The 17,479-nt window shown below is 31.5% G+C and overlaps 2 protein-coding genes across 2 annotated transcripts; both read right to left on the minus strand.

Annotated features, from left to right (window-relative positions):
- Positions 1–744: 744 nt before the first annotated feature.
- Positions 745–3,584, minus strand: LOC122608215 (membrane-anchored ubiquitin-fold protein 3-like). Its single transcript, XM_043781302.1, has 3 exons — positions 3,124–3,584; positions 1,762–1,932; positions 745–1,064 (listed from the first exon to the last, which is right to left on the minus strand). The coding sequence occupies exons 1-3, from the start codon at positions 3,251–3,253 to the stop codon at positions 1,009–1,011; spliced, it is 357 nt and encodes a 118-aa protein (XP_043637237.1). The 5' UTR covers positions 3,254–3,584; the 3' UTR covers positions 745–1,008.
- Positions 3,585–6,862: 3,278 nt separating this feature from the next.
- LOC122608657 (histidine-containing phosphotransfer protein 1-like) lies at positions 6,863–13,066 on the minus strand. The gene is made up of 7 exons (XM_043781748.1): positions 12,965–13,066; positions 11,268–11,380; positions 11,043–11,173; positions 10,872–10,940; positions 10,630–10,701; positions 7,396–7,468; positions 6,863–7,252 (listed from the first exon to the last, which is right to left on the minus strand). Exons 2-7 carry the CDS (start codon positions 11,328–11,330, stop codon positions 7,202–7,204), a joined length of 459 nt encoding a protein of 152 aa, XP_043637683.1. The 5' UTR covers positions 11,331–11,380; positions 12,965–13,066; the 3' UTR covers positions 6,863–7,201.
- Between the last annotated feature and the right edge of the window lie 4,413 nt (positions 13,067–17,479).

Below are 17,479 nucleotides of genomic sequence, written 5' to 3' on the forward strand. Positions count from 1 at the left end.
AGATAAAATTATAGAATTTTAAGAATTTATAAAGATATGTAATGATTTATAAGGATATGATATGACATCTCAAGAACGCATAAAGACGTCCTTAGCATTGGAGTTAAAACTTAAAAGTCATCGGCGATTATTATGTTTTTGTCAGTTTGCATGCACGTGAACACGATTTCACCTTGTTCCATCGAAAAAGTGATTTAACCTTTTTGTATTTTATAGTCAATGAACCTTTAAACTTTTCGTAACTTAATGAAATATATACGCAAAGTGTTTATGTGTACCTACAAAACTAATTAAATGTTCATTATATTTAATAAACTTTTAGATCTTAATTATTGGATATACCCGATATATGTGACAATCATATAAGGATATACCCGATATATGTAACAATCATATAAGACGTCTAGAGCCACATTATTAATTTGTTAATTTTATATTAATCACATACTAGAGCCACATTTAATATCCGGGATTTGAAAATTAATCACATACAATGAATACCATAGTAGTATATTATACAGCATAAGTATACGTGCATTGCAAAACCGAATGGTTTCGAAGTTGTAAAAGATTTGGGTGGATTGCAGTCTACATCTGTAATAATTGTGTAGGACTAAATTATAGTGGTATTATGATACAAATTTGATTTTTTATTTAAAATTTATTTACTTTTATTGTTAAGTTTTTTGACAGAAATATTATCATGTTTTTTTGTTCAAGCCAACAAAATTTAAACTTAAGATATTTAAGAAACGAAGATGATGAAATTAGAATTCTTGACATGTGTTTTTGTTTGGACTGCAAAGGTTCTATGACACTTTTGTAACATAAATATATCACCATAAATCAAAGTTCCTTTTCTATTTACCATTTTAGATCAAAGTTGCAAATAATGAAAAAGGTCCAAGTATCACAGGCCCTCCTCAGAGCTTCTTTTATCAGCAACACAAGAAACATTCGAAATTTGCTCTGGAATCGAAACGCGGGCTTAAAGAAGCTCAGCGACACTCAAAGAATGGCACATGGACAGTTGCTTTGTTTCAAGGAGTCATCTTGCAACCTCTCTGTCACAAATTACAGGAAAAAAGAGCACTGATATGTTAGTCTTTGACTTCTTCAAATACACAGACCAATTTATTGTAACAAACACATAAGAGAAGAATATGGCAATGGTGATTATGAAGTCACACCCTTTCTATATATGGGGAGGGTCCATAAATCTACTTAGTACTTGGTGATTAGTACCACTTTCTATGATTAGGAAGAAACCCATTTGTTAATAAGTCACCACAATAGGCTTTTTTTTAACGGCTAAACTCCTACTCCTGCTCTTAAACTACCCTGGTAAATTCTTAAATGCACCAATGCGCCTGAACCTTAGACTTCTCTCCAAAAGACACGAGCACGGGCTAACTCCACATTGGCACCACAAGAGCCTTTTACTATGTCATTTAGAACAATACCTTGTAGGTATAATTGTATATCCTATCTATCAATTAAGCAACTACACAAGTATGAGAGCAAAAATTGGTCATATACTCTTGCCGATTTAAATCTAAAACAACCGCTATACCATCTTCTCTTTAAAATGAATGTGACATTGCGTTTAATACTGTATGAGTTCTCTGTAAGTGGTACATATAGGATTTGTTACAACACCTAACCTTAATAGGGGTGTTTGAATATGCAATTTGATTTTTGAAAGTGAGTATGTTTTCAAAGTAATGAGAAACAAATAATCCAATATAACAAAATACTTACCGTTGTTTCTGTCTGACATAGGAGGGCGCACAACAAGAAGCATGGTGATAATACATCCGGGAACTTCACTTACTCGAGACCTAGACTCTGCAAGTGTTTTATCATTATCCAATATCTTTCCGGCATTAATAAGTTTCACATCATTTATGGTTTTTGGCCCATTTTCTTCATCTGATAACGGTTACAATAATCAACATAAGAAATAACTTAAGATTAATTAGATACCACAGAAAGCATAGAATAGAAATATCACATAACTGAGAAATGGATTTGTATTCCTAATAACCGTAAGATTTGCCCTTTTTAGCTTAGAATCATTAAGTTTCAACGGGTTAGACTGAAAGTCATTCTCTTGTATCTTACAAACACTCTATTCAATTACTTGAATACATGACCTTTTAATTAGCATTTACAATGTCTATTAGATGAAATTTAGGAAACTGTTATGCCTATTTTCAGGATACGGTGGTCAATTCTTAAAACGTAGTATTGATCACACACTATTGAACGCGTCAACAAGACCAACTTTCCTCGAGCATAATTAATCACCGATAAAGATGACTATAAGAGTTATCGGTACTTTACGTTTCAACCATCAACATGTTACATTCAATAAGCGAAGTAGTGAGTATAATTACAAGTTCTAACACGTGGATGGAGTGATATATATATATGAGAGAGAAAACAATATAAATGTTGAATTTAGGCCTCACTCAATGCCTTAATGGTACCCTAATCACTTCCTCCCTCAAAAGTGAAACGGGGGGGCGAAATGACATGCCAATGACAGATCGCTTTAATTAAGATTCATATATACCCTCATCACCAAAAATATTTAAATGATGAAATCGGATTCACATCCTTATCACAAGCTCGCCACTCAACCAAACACACAGAACCGACGAGGTTGTGATAACGACATCGGTCTGGATGCTTCAACCGATGACCAACTAAAGAGCCCCTATTGGCACGGATCTTAGAAAACTTCTATTCACCTATATCATTTTCTTTAAAATAACTTTCTATTATTTAGCTAATGGATCAAACAGCTTTAGCATTGATAAAAATAAAGCTTGAGGACAAACATGCAGTTATACCAAGAACAGAAACATTAATGTATAATATATAACACAAATACACAATACATTCAACAAAAAAATATTCCCACAAATAATAATATACCAATTACAAATAAATAAATAAAACATTGAACACCTCATAATAATCACATTTAAGTTCATATCAGTGTTAGTCTGTTAGAGGCAAGTTAAATAACATAAAGATTAAAAAAAAAAAAGAGAGAGAGAGAGAAAAAAAAAAGCCAATCTCATAAATTCAATAAAGATTGGAAGTAGAGTTAACCTTGGGGCAATTGTGAAAGTATCATCTCTTTCAAAGATCCAACAGTGGTGGTAAGACTGTATTTGCATGGTCCAATATCACTGCCATCAGCTAACCTGAATTTCACTTCAATAACTTCTTCTAAAGCCATTTTAATTAACCAAACTCAAATATTGTTCATGGCCCACATTACAAAATTGTCAACTTTTTCTTGGTGAAACAAAGATCATATACCACCAAAGTCCAAAACCAATGTAAAAAAGTTGATTTATTTTTTATGGTTTCAAATGAATTGTGGTTAAATTAGAGTGAAACAAAGAGAGCAAATGATGATGAAATAATCTTACAAGAATTAATGAATATGAAGTGAGTGGTGGATGAATGTAATGTAAAGAGGTTGAAGGAATAAAAAAGGTTTCTTGACATAGAAAGAAAGGAAATGAACAAAGAAAACAATGGAACCTTGTCTTTCCTTTGTTCTCTTCCTCAAAATATTTAAACAAAATTAGAATCTCTTTTATGTCTTTTATTTATAACAAATATACTATTATTAGTCTAGAATTTAGTGTGTACAATGATAGTAGGGTATGGTGTATGAACCCTCCCCAATAATTAGTACCAATAATTTTTTTTTTTATTTTTATTCTTTTTACTTTTATTATTTTTTTTAAAAAAGCGATTAGTACCGATAGTTATAGTAGAAAATGATTAATTAACCTAACTTATATGTTTAAAAGTTAACTTAAAACCTTGTAAATTTGACACGTGGATTTCACTAATTCTCTTTCTTAATCTTGCCCCCTGATTTTTTCACATGTAATCATCCAATAATTAGGTTGATTATTAAATATACAAATTAGGTTGATTTATCATTATTCACAATTATAATTATAAGAAGGCATTGTACTTAAATATATAAAACCTTAATTATGCGATTTCAAAGGAGGAAAACAATATATATGAGTCATTTTCCTTAGCTTTAGCTTGAGGGAAATGTACATGCACCTACAAGTGGGTCAATGGACCCTTCTTAGAGTGTCTTTTATTGTGTTCATATTAATATTAACGTGGAACTTTATCAAAATTTATAACTAAACAATCTTGTAGTTCATATATAATCTCACCAAAAACGGATCAGTTTGGAAGGGTGTTGAAGTTTCAAGAATTGGGAGGTCTAAACTTAATTTTCATTGACTAATATATTGTACTTATATTATGTCGAAAGTTCAAGATGATTTAGATATAAACTTATAATTTAAGATTTTCTCTATAAATTTTGAAGAGTAAATAATCAGATAAAGAGAAGTGCTCCGTATGTCACTCTTTATAGTCATATACTCATATATCATCAAACTAGATTAAGTCCTAGATTAAGTCCGGACGTTGTTCGCGTCGGACCGATAACATAAATAAAAATATCTAGATAGTTACAATATTATTCATAGTTTGATAACATAAATAAAAATAAGAATATCAGATTACGACTAATGCAAATAATAATATTATGGGAAGTGATATTAATAACACTCACTTTGATACATTTACCACAACTGTTCATTACTGGTTTGTACAGTCAGCTGTAAAACTTGTACGTTGTGGTACATACATAAAAAATCGTGGTACGAATATCATTTCCCTAATATTATGATTTATGAATATATAATATATATGTCAAATATGTTAAACTATGGCCCTGTTTACTTTTTTCTTTAATAAACTTAATAGTTATGAACTTACTAATTAAGTCAAATTTCATGTTTTTTTTACTTAATAAACAAAAATCATCGTCAATTACATATTTTTTACTTAATACATACAGACATTACCTATATATTTAGTCACTTAATACACTCAGTACTTAATAACTAAAAGAAGAAACAGACCTTATGATTAATTAAATGTGCATTACTGGTTTGTAGAGTCAGCTGTAAAACTTGTACGTTGTGGTACATACATCAAAAATTGTGGTACGAATATCAGTTCCCTAATACTATGATTTATGAATATATAATATATATGTAAAATATGTTAAACTATGGTTGCTTAATATGCCCAATATGGTTGCTTCCGTATTTGTATTTGTATTGTCAAACATGTTTCTTAGATATCGGTAGGACGCATGATTGATAAACGTTCGACCCGTATAGTAGTCGGACCCAGCAGAAAGGTATTTCTTCTTTTTAGATTCTCGGCAGACAGGTATGATTTTCTAAACATTTCTCATTTTCCGCGTTGCACTCATTTGTGGCCGGAGGTCCCTATGGAAGCAGTCTCTCTACCTTTGTGTAGAGGTAAGATTGTCTACAGCTTACCTCCCCCATACCCCGTGCAGGGTTTGGGTCCTGTTGTTGTTGTTGTTGTTGTTGTTGTTGTGTATGTCAAACTATGGTCCCATTTACTTTTTAGTTAATAAACTTAATAGTTACGAACTTAATAATTAAGTCAAATTTCATTTTTTTACTTAATAAACAAAAGTAACTATCAATTACATTTTTTTTACAGACATTACTTATATATTCAGTCACTTAATACACTCAGCACTTAATTACTAGAAGAAGAAATGGACCTTATGATTAACTAAATGTAATATTAAATTATAACAAATTTATTTCTTTGAGTAATAATAACAATAAGTCAATAATAATAATAATAATAAATATAAATAGTATAATATAAATGCATAAAGAAAACACAAATAGAAGAGATATATATATATATATATATATATTTATTCAAAAATTTAATGAATTTAAAAGTTATAAAACAAATCTAATCTTATGATCATATTTTTTCCCATGGCTTATGTATAATCATTTGACTATTGGAACTTCAAAATACATATGAGCATATTGTTACCTAAATTTTAGGTTAAGAGTTCAAATTGTGATTTTATGGTAGCTAATTTTTAAGATTTTTTAAATACAAAAGAGAAAATTAACAATAAAATGACAAATAGAAAAAGAGCTTACTTGTCAAAAGAAAAAGAATGTTACATAAGCCCTAATAATATTAAGTTAAAAAAAAGAGCGATGTATATAGATCATCAATTTTATATAAACATCTTATAATTATTTACATTTTAATAGAGTGGGTCGATATAATTCAATTGAGTTATCAAGATGAATGAGAAAGACAATAAGAAAAATTCGAGATAATTAGCGTATCGCTGGCAAGCAATACAGAGAATGTTGTTGGCTATTCAATATAAAATAAATTCGTCATCGTGAACCACTACTAATAAAATGATTACAGTAAATTATTGAACTCTATACCATTCTATTACATTGATTATTAACTTCTTGTCCCACTTTTGAGGACCAGGTACATTACATAACTCAAAAATATGCTAGCATTAACAACAAACAGGGTTGGTTGGAAAACCTTCCACCTCTAGAGAGCTAGACCGGAAACATCATCTCCACCTTCGGATATGGGTAAAAAAGTCCACATCTTGTCAAATATAGTCGTTTATGACAGATCCAAGGTTGAAAGCTACATTCTATTCAATTGAAGAAATAAACAAAAAAAAAACTGGAATCTAATCGGTGTCGATAAAAAGAGAGAATTCTTCCCGTGTATCTATGTATTGTGTAGTCAATGCCTAATCTCATCAAAGTCGCTTCTTTAAACCCTCAATAAGCGGTTTAACCACTGACCATGCAAAATCCGAACTCAATAAGTGGTAACTAATTTGGCAACTTGCAAGCGATGTACCTATACAGTCATGGCCTCATGGGAGTGATCCATAGAGTTTCAAGGATGTTAACAACAATCAAATCAAAATTGTTTATTAAAGGTACCATACGGTATTAGCCTACAAAGAACAGAGAACACCACAAACCGTCATCATTGACCCCTCCTCATGATAACAATCATACCACCGCCATTCACACACAATAAAACAACGTTATAATAATGGGTTACAGACCATTGTGTAGATAATAACGAGATACCCATGCTGCTAATCAGACATGGCAAGTTAATACCAAAATCATAAGTACAAAGCAGAATCTTCAGACGAAAAACAATAGTAATGTTATTCACATAATCTCTACTCACTAGATTGCCATACGAAACCATTAGACATCAAGAAAATGCACTATTCCATGATAGGGATTGATCCACCTGCTTGCAAGATTTGTCGCTCCAACTGCATCATATGCAATGATGAAACAGTAAATTACTAGGTTCTAAAGTGGCAAGGAAGAATATATGAACATCTTTCGAAGCATGCACAGACCTGCGTTGCCCGAGAGAAAAAATAAAAATACTATGCATTGGTAGTAGACTTACATTGAACAATCCTTCGAGTTTGTTCCTAACCAGAATGTATTCATGTTTTACTTGCTGCAGACACCGCACACACCTGCACAAGTCAAGAAAATCAGAAATCAATTATTAATTGAGATACTTTTAGTTTTTACAAAGGGCTAATACTATAAAAATTCCATCCCAATTGGGGGCGCAAGAAAACTTCAATTATTTGGTTAATACGTATCTCAAACGAATACTTGGTCAAATATATACAAATATATACAAACTCTAAATTTCCGGTTATATGTATTGAACTTTCTATGACTATCCACTTATCCAGTTACCTCAATATCAAAGTAAATTGGTATTTTGCTAGCGTGGATGCCATATGATAGTTTACATGTCTTAGTCACATCAACAAAACCAGTACATCACCAGATTGCAAGTAATAACAAGTATAAAAAGAATAATAATAATAGCAATTGGAGGTTCAATACATATATTAAGAAATAGGAAGTACGGTAAAAACATAACGAACCGAGACAAATTGCATAAACTTTTTTACCCTTAACCCTGAAAAATCTACATTATGCGTTAGAACATATTACTCAAAAACAACGAAATGAGAATTCTGAACACCAGATAATCACCAACATACAAGAATCATATTCTTCCAGTTGAAATTTGCCTAATAGTCAAATAATTTCAAAAGCAATGCAACTAAACTCTCTGTACTAACTTCAACAGCCATTAAAAGCCATTATGTCCTAAAAATAACCATGTAGTTCATTAAAGGAGCAACGGAGAATCAGATGCCAACAACATCCTCAATAATGATATAATTGAATCTTATAGGCCTAATTAATTAATTATTTAAGTCACAGATATAACTTCATCAAAACTTATCTAAAAATAACCATTGCAAATATGACAAATAGTCAAATGCTATTGTAAACCTGGAAGCAAATCTACATGTCCTTTATAGCCCATAGGAGCTACTCCATGCTAGAAAATAAATGCCACATGGTTCAATAAAAGAGGTTGATTGGTAATTGATGTAAGGAAAACGCTGATAAATTAATTTCATATAAATAACAATATGCCCCACCGAGACTAATGGTCAAAGATGTAATTTCACCTAAAATTTGACAACAAATGAAAACATTCAGATTTTCACAGGGATGTTGTTTCGCTTCCAAATTTAACTGAAACAAAACATTGAGCTTTTCACAGATCATTCCAGAAATGGAAACTTTTAGCTACAAATGAATATACTAGTCATACACCAGAACCGTTTTGAGGGTGTGCAAGTAATATAACCACACATATACTACTATACTAGTATACTTAAGCTTATAAAAAAGATGAACATCACAGAGTCAATCAAGGCTATATCAACGGTTCAAATATGAAAGAGCACATGAAGCGGATTTTGTTCACTTTATGTGACATGGAAAGAACATAGGTGAAATGGCTAAGAATTTTCAGTACATACAATCATTTATAAAATGATTCTTCAAGGAAAATCAAATTTTCTAATACTTTATAGATAATGTCAAAGTTAGAGGCAAAACAATGATTTTGATATACTGTTTCCTTAAATGTATCAACTTAGACAAAATTCATTTTACGAATAATCAATTGATATCGAACTACAATATGCGAATCACTTATTAGAAATTCATTCATCTACAATAATCAACTGATATTGATCTACAGTATTCAAATTGCTTAGTGGTCTACATATAGATATAGATGAACATTTATATACCAGATACCAAATGGTTGACAAGATCTCTTTACTTAAAAGTAATGATAAAAAAATGATGTGACGTTCACCTTCTTTCGGTTATACCAGTCATTAAATATAAACTAATTTTTTTATCCACTGTTATCTATGAGGCCCATTAAAGAAACTAAATAACTATTGCACAATAACTTAAGGATTACCCTGTCATACAGATCAAAACCTTCACAGTTTAAATGCGTTAACATCTTAGCATAATTCATGGATTCAGATAGCATAGACATTTTGCACTTACACTTCCTTGCACATATAATAATAATAACAAATAAAACATAATGAGATTTGCCTTTAGGTATTAAGACCAAATCGAGAAAAATGAGTTCTTTTATTCTATTGAGATAATCAACCAAGTAGATCCTAACTTGATCCTAAATTATGGATCCGTTCAGTATACACAGACATTGAACAAGATTTGTTTTAGCAGAAAACAGGAATTGGAAGAAAGGGTTTATAAAGGTGATTTGAAGGTCATAACTTTTCAAAAGTTTAAAGAAAAATTCAAGGGACAAAGATCTTAATTGAAGTGCTGAATACTGATCTCAAATTTGTACTTTAAAAGACAGCAGGTACAGCTTAATATTTATATTTAATTAAAGTGACTTTATTAGTAGCAAAAGCACCATAGGCTTTGATTTTATTCAAAGTTTAGAAGTGGTTTTTAACATGATTTTCCTTTTAGTTAAATGTGATGCAGCAAAGGTGTCCCATCATTAATTGATGTGACCATCGAATGTTGTGTTTAATCGACATGGTACGCTTAAGCTCTCCATCAGCATTTGGTAGTCTATCATGTAAACTTTAGACAGCATTAACTCCATTAAGTTACTTAGGTTCCTCAAGTGAGCATTTATTAAATATGTATTTTGCCAAGTTGAAAAGAATTATGTGATTATGTGTCGATATTTTAGATCAGAGTGTTGTTCTAGCCAACTTTCACAAAATAGTTTCATAAGTTTTATGATGTTTTCGTATATATGTTGCAGGAAAGGCATTAGAGTTCTCACATGTTTGAAGATTTGAGATCAAGGGGAAGAGTTTTTCCTCTTTCAATTTTGGTTAAAATTTTAGATTATAAAAACACTTATGAACAATCAAACTGTTACGATCCCACATCGGTCAAGTATGGGATTGGTTGGTGGTTTATAAGCCTAGGTGTCTCCTCTGAGCTAGCTTTTGGGAGTGATACTACACCTAGCTTATGGCATGATGTTAGCCAATTATGGGATGGGTTTGTATCACAAACCTCCGATCAAACACTACTTGGTCCATATACAAGTCAAAGCACATCACTAGTATTTGTTAAAATGATTACAGATAAATTGGTAAATGGAATTACTGCTATTAGGACAGGATAATGATGGGACAAGTGAAGTCAAACTGATTCGAATTTTTAAATTAAAGACATAGTTAAAACTATCACAAAAGATTACACATAGATGATAAATACATTTGACATAGTTACTCACCCTTCAAGATTTTTCTCCTCACAGAAGTTTCTGAAGTGAACGCACATATTCGTGACTCGCTGCGCCCCTATGCTGTTACGAAAAAGTTACCCATATTTTAATAATGTATATAATTATCCTTGTATATGTCTCAATCTTTATGGTAACAAACAAAAATACAGGCTTTCTATTGTTACAATTATGTGCATAATTCAAAAAAACAATGTTCAGAAAAAGAAAGATTTGATCACTCGGTGTAATACCTGGAACTGCTACCCTTAAATTGGTGAACATGAGAATCAACCTGTTTATAATCCACAATCTTCTGTTGACTTTTTAGTCAGAAGTCAAAAAACAAATCCCAATAAGGAACAGATCGTGAACACTTAAATCAACTAAAGAATATAAACCCAAGTGAGTAAAGATGAGCTTACAGAGCAGTTGCCAAATTGTTGAGCAGCTTTTCTGAATCTTCAAAGAAAAGAGTCACCACTTCAGCCACAAAGTCTGGGTTGGTCTCATCTTGCAGTTTCTGAAGTTGTGTGAATTGATCATCCAGATATCCCTAGTAATACCCAGGATTAATCGATAAAGCAAAAAATTTTATATAGGCGCTCATAATACTTCTCACTTTTTTTAAGTTACTCAAAAATACTAACCTCATTATACAGAGATGTTGCGTACTCAATAAACTGCCTTTGCAATTGAGTAACCGCAGCCATGGTTTGAAAAACAATGTTTACTCTTTATCTTTCTTGATATGAAAGCTTACCTGCAAATTTAGCAATCTCATCAATACATTTCACGGATTAAACATACATTGCATATGCATGCATACATACATATGTCAAAACACAAAGTAGTGAAAGTACTAGATAAACCTACTATCCGGTTACCAAAATGAGAAAACAAACAACTCGTTATCCGTTTCTTTCTAAATGCATAGTCATACTTTTATGTACTCCATATTATACATATATACAACAAAAAAAGGTCCAAACTTAAAGGTCATATAAGCAATAAGACAGAATAACAGCTCATTTATTGGTTTCTTTTAGTAGAAATTTCCAAATTAAGATTCTTTCGCTACCTAAAGTGATACAGGAACTTGGCTTTTCCACAAGATCACATTCTGCAAGTTCCTTATATCTTATTCCCACCACCAATTTCATAGTGGGACACGAATACCACATTTAATCGCTTTTATCATTTTGAATTATTTTATAATTCCAAACATTGTTTACATTATCATAGTTATGAAAATCACCGTATCTTTTCGTGATAATCTAAATTAATCAGACCAAGGTTATTCTTTGAAGTAACAAAAACTCATGGGATTCGCTTATGAAAAGAACAAAGATAATACAATGTCATCAATATCTTTTCTTGATCTTACAATTAGTAATAAAACAAATCTTGTACTTTCCACCTACGAAGAATCAAAATTTACAATTATTAAACCAAACGTATGATTTTGGGCCCCTACTCGTATCATAATAACAACTAAGTAATTAATCGAAAGTACAACTAAACTCATTTCGCTTTCATTTCTCCTTTTAGTTCTTTTACGATACATCCGTCCTATAGAATTCCATTCTAGTTCTAGAATAAGATAAACATTTTTCAACATTCAAAATTCAACACGATTGCCTTCCAATAACAAAAGTATAAGAATTCGGTTAAAAACCCAAAGCAACATTTTCAAAATTTAACAAGTTTCAAGAATCAAACCGAAAAGAAACTTATAAAGATGTTTTCGCAGCCAAAAACACAATGTTAAAAGGTGCGTAAACCGACATTTAAGAGCTTACCAGGCGACAGACGTAATTATCATAATATTTGGAGCTTAAAACATTTAATAAAAGGACATCAAAAGTTAATCTAATACATGGTTTTACACTAAAAATTTACACAATTCTGATACACAATCTTGATTTCTAGATTTCACCAAAAATGACTACTAAAACATCAAAGCAAAATTGAAAATAACTACACATGTACATATACATATACACATAAAAATATGTATATAAGAGATCTGACATAGTTCTTTCGCTTAATTAGATATTCTTAAAAAAAGTAACAGTGGCGCCTTCCGCGGGTTTTGAGCCCCAATACCTCGATGGTGTATAGGGGAGGTTAAGTTGTAGGCAGACCTTACCTCTACCTAAACTTAATTAGATATTCTTGCAAACTAAATTACAAAAACACTTCTTCAACAAAAAAGCAACTAAATTTCAGTGAAAGCAAATACACCCAGAAAAATTAGCAGCCAAATTCAAATAATAAAGATGGAAATAGATCGAAACAATTAAAAAAAAAGGACAAAAAAAGAAAGTTACAGTGAGAAAGTTACCGGGTGGGGTGGATGGAGAAGATGGGTGGTTTTAGAGTGATATTTATATTTATATTTTTTATTATATTTAAGTGTGTTGAGATATGTTTTGATTCCCAAAAAATATTTGATTTGATTTTAATAGATTATCGCACGTTGAGAGACAGGAGGGATCTTTGTACGGTGTGGATTCATTGAATTCGGAAAGGTGTGTTTTGTGTTTGTGTCGCACCAATTATTCATTCATAAGTCATAACAAACAAATAAATGTTTTGTATTTTTGGTAGGAAGGAAAAAAATTTTTAGCTTGTGGATTGTGTTGAAGCTAGAATAGAATGAATGATTATTAACTTGTTCGAGTGTAAAAAAATAGAAAAGTATGTGTATTTGTGTTATATCAGTTTTTTTTAACGTAAGGTAAAATTACTTAATAGATAAAAAAAACACATCATACGCATACGCCCATAGATGTAATCTAAGCCCCACCAAAGTCATCGGTTCGAGTAGATACATGCCTCCCAGATGTTCATTTAGTAAAAAAAGCGGTGTAGATCATATTCAAGCTTGAGACCTCTGTTCTTAAATACTTGTTTTCATTCCTCCATGCCAATTGTGCTAAAGCTCGGTGTAGATCATATTCAAACATGTTTTACATGTATGATATTTTTATTTATTTTTTTTGAAATTTGGCTAAATTGTTATCCCAAACGTTTTCATTGGGATTTCATTGGTGTGTGTTACATTGCGTTTTGGTGGTTTGCGAGATTGGTATTGAAAAATATCATAAAAATCAGAAAATACTGGTACAAATCATGTTCATATAAAATCGGGATCAGTACTATTTTTGGTGATTTCCTGGACCGTTCTCATTGATACTAGGATCAATACTGTACGGTACATTATCAGTCTGACGTCAATCCCTAGATTCGATTCAATTTTAGATATTATTTCATAATAGGTTGTGTCATGTTATATGCACATATCATCTTCATTCCCCGCCTTATGGGCAACTCTTTATCGATAACTTAATTAGCTTTACAAAATAAAGCATTCACCCAAACCTTTGTTTTTATTTATAGTTGTTCTATGTGATCTATGTCGTGCTATGTTTTTTTAGCCCCATGTTTTTGCCTTATTAAGGTGTTACATGTATGAAACTGTTTAAATTAGTAAATTATTAATTGATCGATATAATAATATCTCATTACTCATATTATTGATTTATAAAGTTTTACAGTATAATGGAGTTTCATTTCTCCAAAAACGATATATGGAAAGAGAATCTGTAATACTTTGTAACAATTAAACAAACAGATGATGTCATTTAGATAAGGTACCTTAACTATGAAATTTGTTATCAATAATTATGCAGCGATGATCAATAATAGAATATTATCAAGTGATGGCACTGGTCATGATCTAACTAAACTAGCATCGGCTTACAGCACACGATGGTGCCATAATACATATTTCCACAACTACTTTCTCGTTTCATTAAAAGTGTTCAGTTTTAAATTTTCAAAGTTTAATTTTACGACTTTGACCTTAAATATATTTGTTTACATTTAGAATTGATTGAGTTTTACATGTGTTTTCATTATTATAACTATCAACGAATATTATACAGCACAATTGAAAGTTATTTAAGATCAAACTTATAAAACAAAGTCTTTAAAAATTCAAATTATAACACATATGATGGGACGAGGGAGTAGTTCTTATGAGATTGCAAACACTATTGGAATATGATCACGTAAAATGAACGTATGTCCGAAAAGTATTTAAGCCTACGGGGTCACACCTCAACGTGAATGTAACTATAAATTAATTAATATATTAAATGTAATTTATTGATTAATTTGATCACGAAAATCTAACGGAGTTTCGTTAAAAGAGTTAAAAGTTAACGGTACTTAATTAACGGAGTTAACGGAGAAGAGTTGGAATTAGGAAACAATTAGGAAACTCCTCTAGAATGTTCTGGGGGGGCCGGTCGAACTAGGGCCTCAAAACCCTCAAGACTTGGTCATTAAGTTTCCTAACCCTATAAATACAAACCTATGTTTATTTGTTTTTCACACAATTAAAAATCCAAAGGGTTTTCTCTCCTCTCTTCTCTCTCTCCCTCTCGGCCGAAACTCAACCCCAAAAGGGTTTTGATTTTCGGTTCACATAGCTAGGAAAAAGGTTTTCGGGTTAGCTAGGTTTTCGGGTTTAAACAAAGGGTTGTTCGTGATCAAGTACTAGCATACATACGTTCCACCGTTGAGTGTGCAATCGTAGAGAGGTTAAGTTAAACCTTGTTCTTGTCTTCAATCTCTCCACAATAAGGTACAAATTTTATTCCTTGGTTAATTAGTTAAACTACATAGATCTTGTCTTCCGTTGCGTGCTTTGTAATTTGTTGTGATAATTAGTTATAAAACCCAACAGTGGTATCACGAGCCTACTATGTGTGTTTTTTGATTACCAAAAGATCAAAACTTGAAGGGGGGTTAGGGTTCTTGATCTCAAAATTTTCGAATATATATATAGTTAAATTGTTTTTGTAATTTAATTACATTATTTAATTAGAAAAAGGTTTTATTTAATATATATATATATATGGTTCGAAAATTTTTCCAGAAAATAAAAAAAAAAAAAAAAATTTTTAGGGTTCCTAATCCAAGTTTTGATTTAATTACATGTTTATGTGATAAATTGTATGTAATTATATGTTGTACCTTTAATTTTAATTGTTAAAAAGAAGTAAAAAATCATGAATTTTTCATGCAAATTATTCATGATTCTTACTTAGATATATTGATATGAAATCTTGATCATTAGGGTTAATTATGCTAGATAATTGTATAATTTAATTGTGTGACAATGTGAATTTTTCGTATAAACTTTCTGTTTTGCGACAGTTTACTAAAAACTTCATATCTTTTAATCCGTAATGAGTTAGAAGCTGTTCTTTGAACTGTAGATTCTTAACACACAGGGCTAAAACTTTGTAGTTCTGGTCGAAATCTGAATCGGAGCAAAAACAGGTCTAAACAGGTCGTGAAGCTACTGGAAATTCCAGAAAGTTAACTATGTGATTATATGATAATTGTTTGTGTTGTACATGTTTAAGGCTTACGCAATCAAGGCAACTTGATGTATGTGGTCCTCTTCTTTGAAGGGGGAGCCGGATTAGACATTAATAAACCATAGTGACATGTTTAGGTGGCCTACCATAACTTGTTGCATGCTTAAATAGTTATAGTTTATAATTTTGCATATTTATTGAGATATAAATTGTGATGTAAAATTGTTTTGAGAAAAGATAAACATGACTAAGCAATATCGAAATAAGATATTTTTTAATAAAATTGGAGTCCTACAACCTTGAGATACACCGGCTCACCCATTTGAACAAACTCTAAGAGAGGTATAAGCCGGAGTGCGCTAGCCTTCTAAAAGGGCGGGTTTTTAAATCGCGTTCATCGTATACCTTTGCCCTTGCGCTTCTTTGTGCGTTCAAATGAAGCTACCGAGCTCTCTTGTGTTGCTAAGACTATACAAATGATTTTATTAAATATTATGTTTAGAAAATATGCATGAATCTTCTAAACATAACTTTTTGATCACATATCAAATTGAATGACCCAATAAACTTAAGTCATTTGCCATCCAATTTGTCAACGACACATGGGGTCGTTGTTTTACTCACTGGTACACAGTGGTGAAATGACGATTGCATGGCAAAACCCATTCACTGGTACACAGTGGTGGTCAATTTTGCACGTTCTTAGTTGGACGACTTAAAGCGAGTTAAGCGGTGAGACCTTGACCCGTGGCAAAAGATGGGACAAAACATGACTACAAAAGATCGCTTGATGAATCGAGCGTCTTACGTAGGTCCCATACTTCCTAGGAATTGCACTTGTAATGCAATTACTGATCGTCACTTACCTTTTGAGTGCAATCATTTCTAGCAGATCAACTGATGAAATGGTTGCATGTCAATTGGATCCTAGCCTTGATGAGATTAATTGTTTATTCCATAAACATTTGGGTAATTAATTTCTTAAAGATTTATTATCGAAAATACTGATTTTTGAACTTAATAAATGGCAACAAATCCTTCACAAAACATACACCAATCGGCTTTCAGGTCGATGCTAGAAAGAGAAAACATTCTGAAACCAATTTCAATGACTGTTTTTGTCAATAGAGAATTGTTCTAAGAGTTGAAAAGAAAACCGATGTCATTGAAACTCAGATACCGCTATTACTAATGCGAATGCCACTGCTTTGCAGTTGGAAGCATAAACTACTCGGTACAATAGAAATATTGAGGTTGCTTATTTGATGCTGGAAGCATGTCTCCTAAGCTTCAAAAGGCAATTCGGATTGCAAAATCCGTGTGATATGATCAAATAACTCAAGTCTATGTACGGAAAACAAGTTGGAGTTGAATTACTTTAGCTAATTGAGTCACTCCATAACTTGAACACAAGTATGGGAAACCGGTAAATGCTCATGTACTCAAGATAAAGAGTCACTTTG

The sequence above is a fragment of the Erigeron canadensis genome, chromosome 7 (genome assembly GCF_010389155.1).
Source record: "Erigeron canadensis isolate Cc75 chromosome 7, C_canadensis_v1, whole genome shotgun sequence".
Taxonomy (NCBI): Eukaryota; Viridiplantae; Streptophyta; class Magnoliopsida; order Asterales; family Asteraceae; genus Erigeron; species Erigeron canadensis.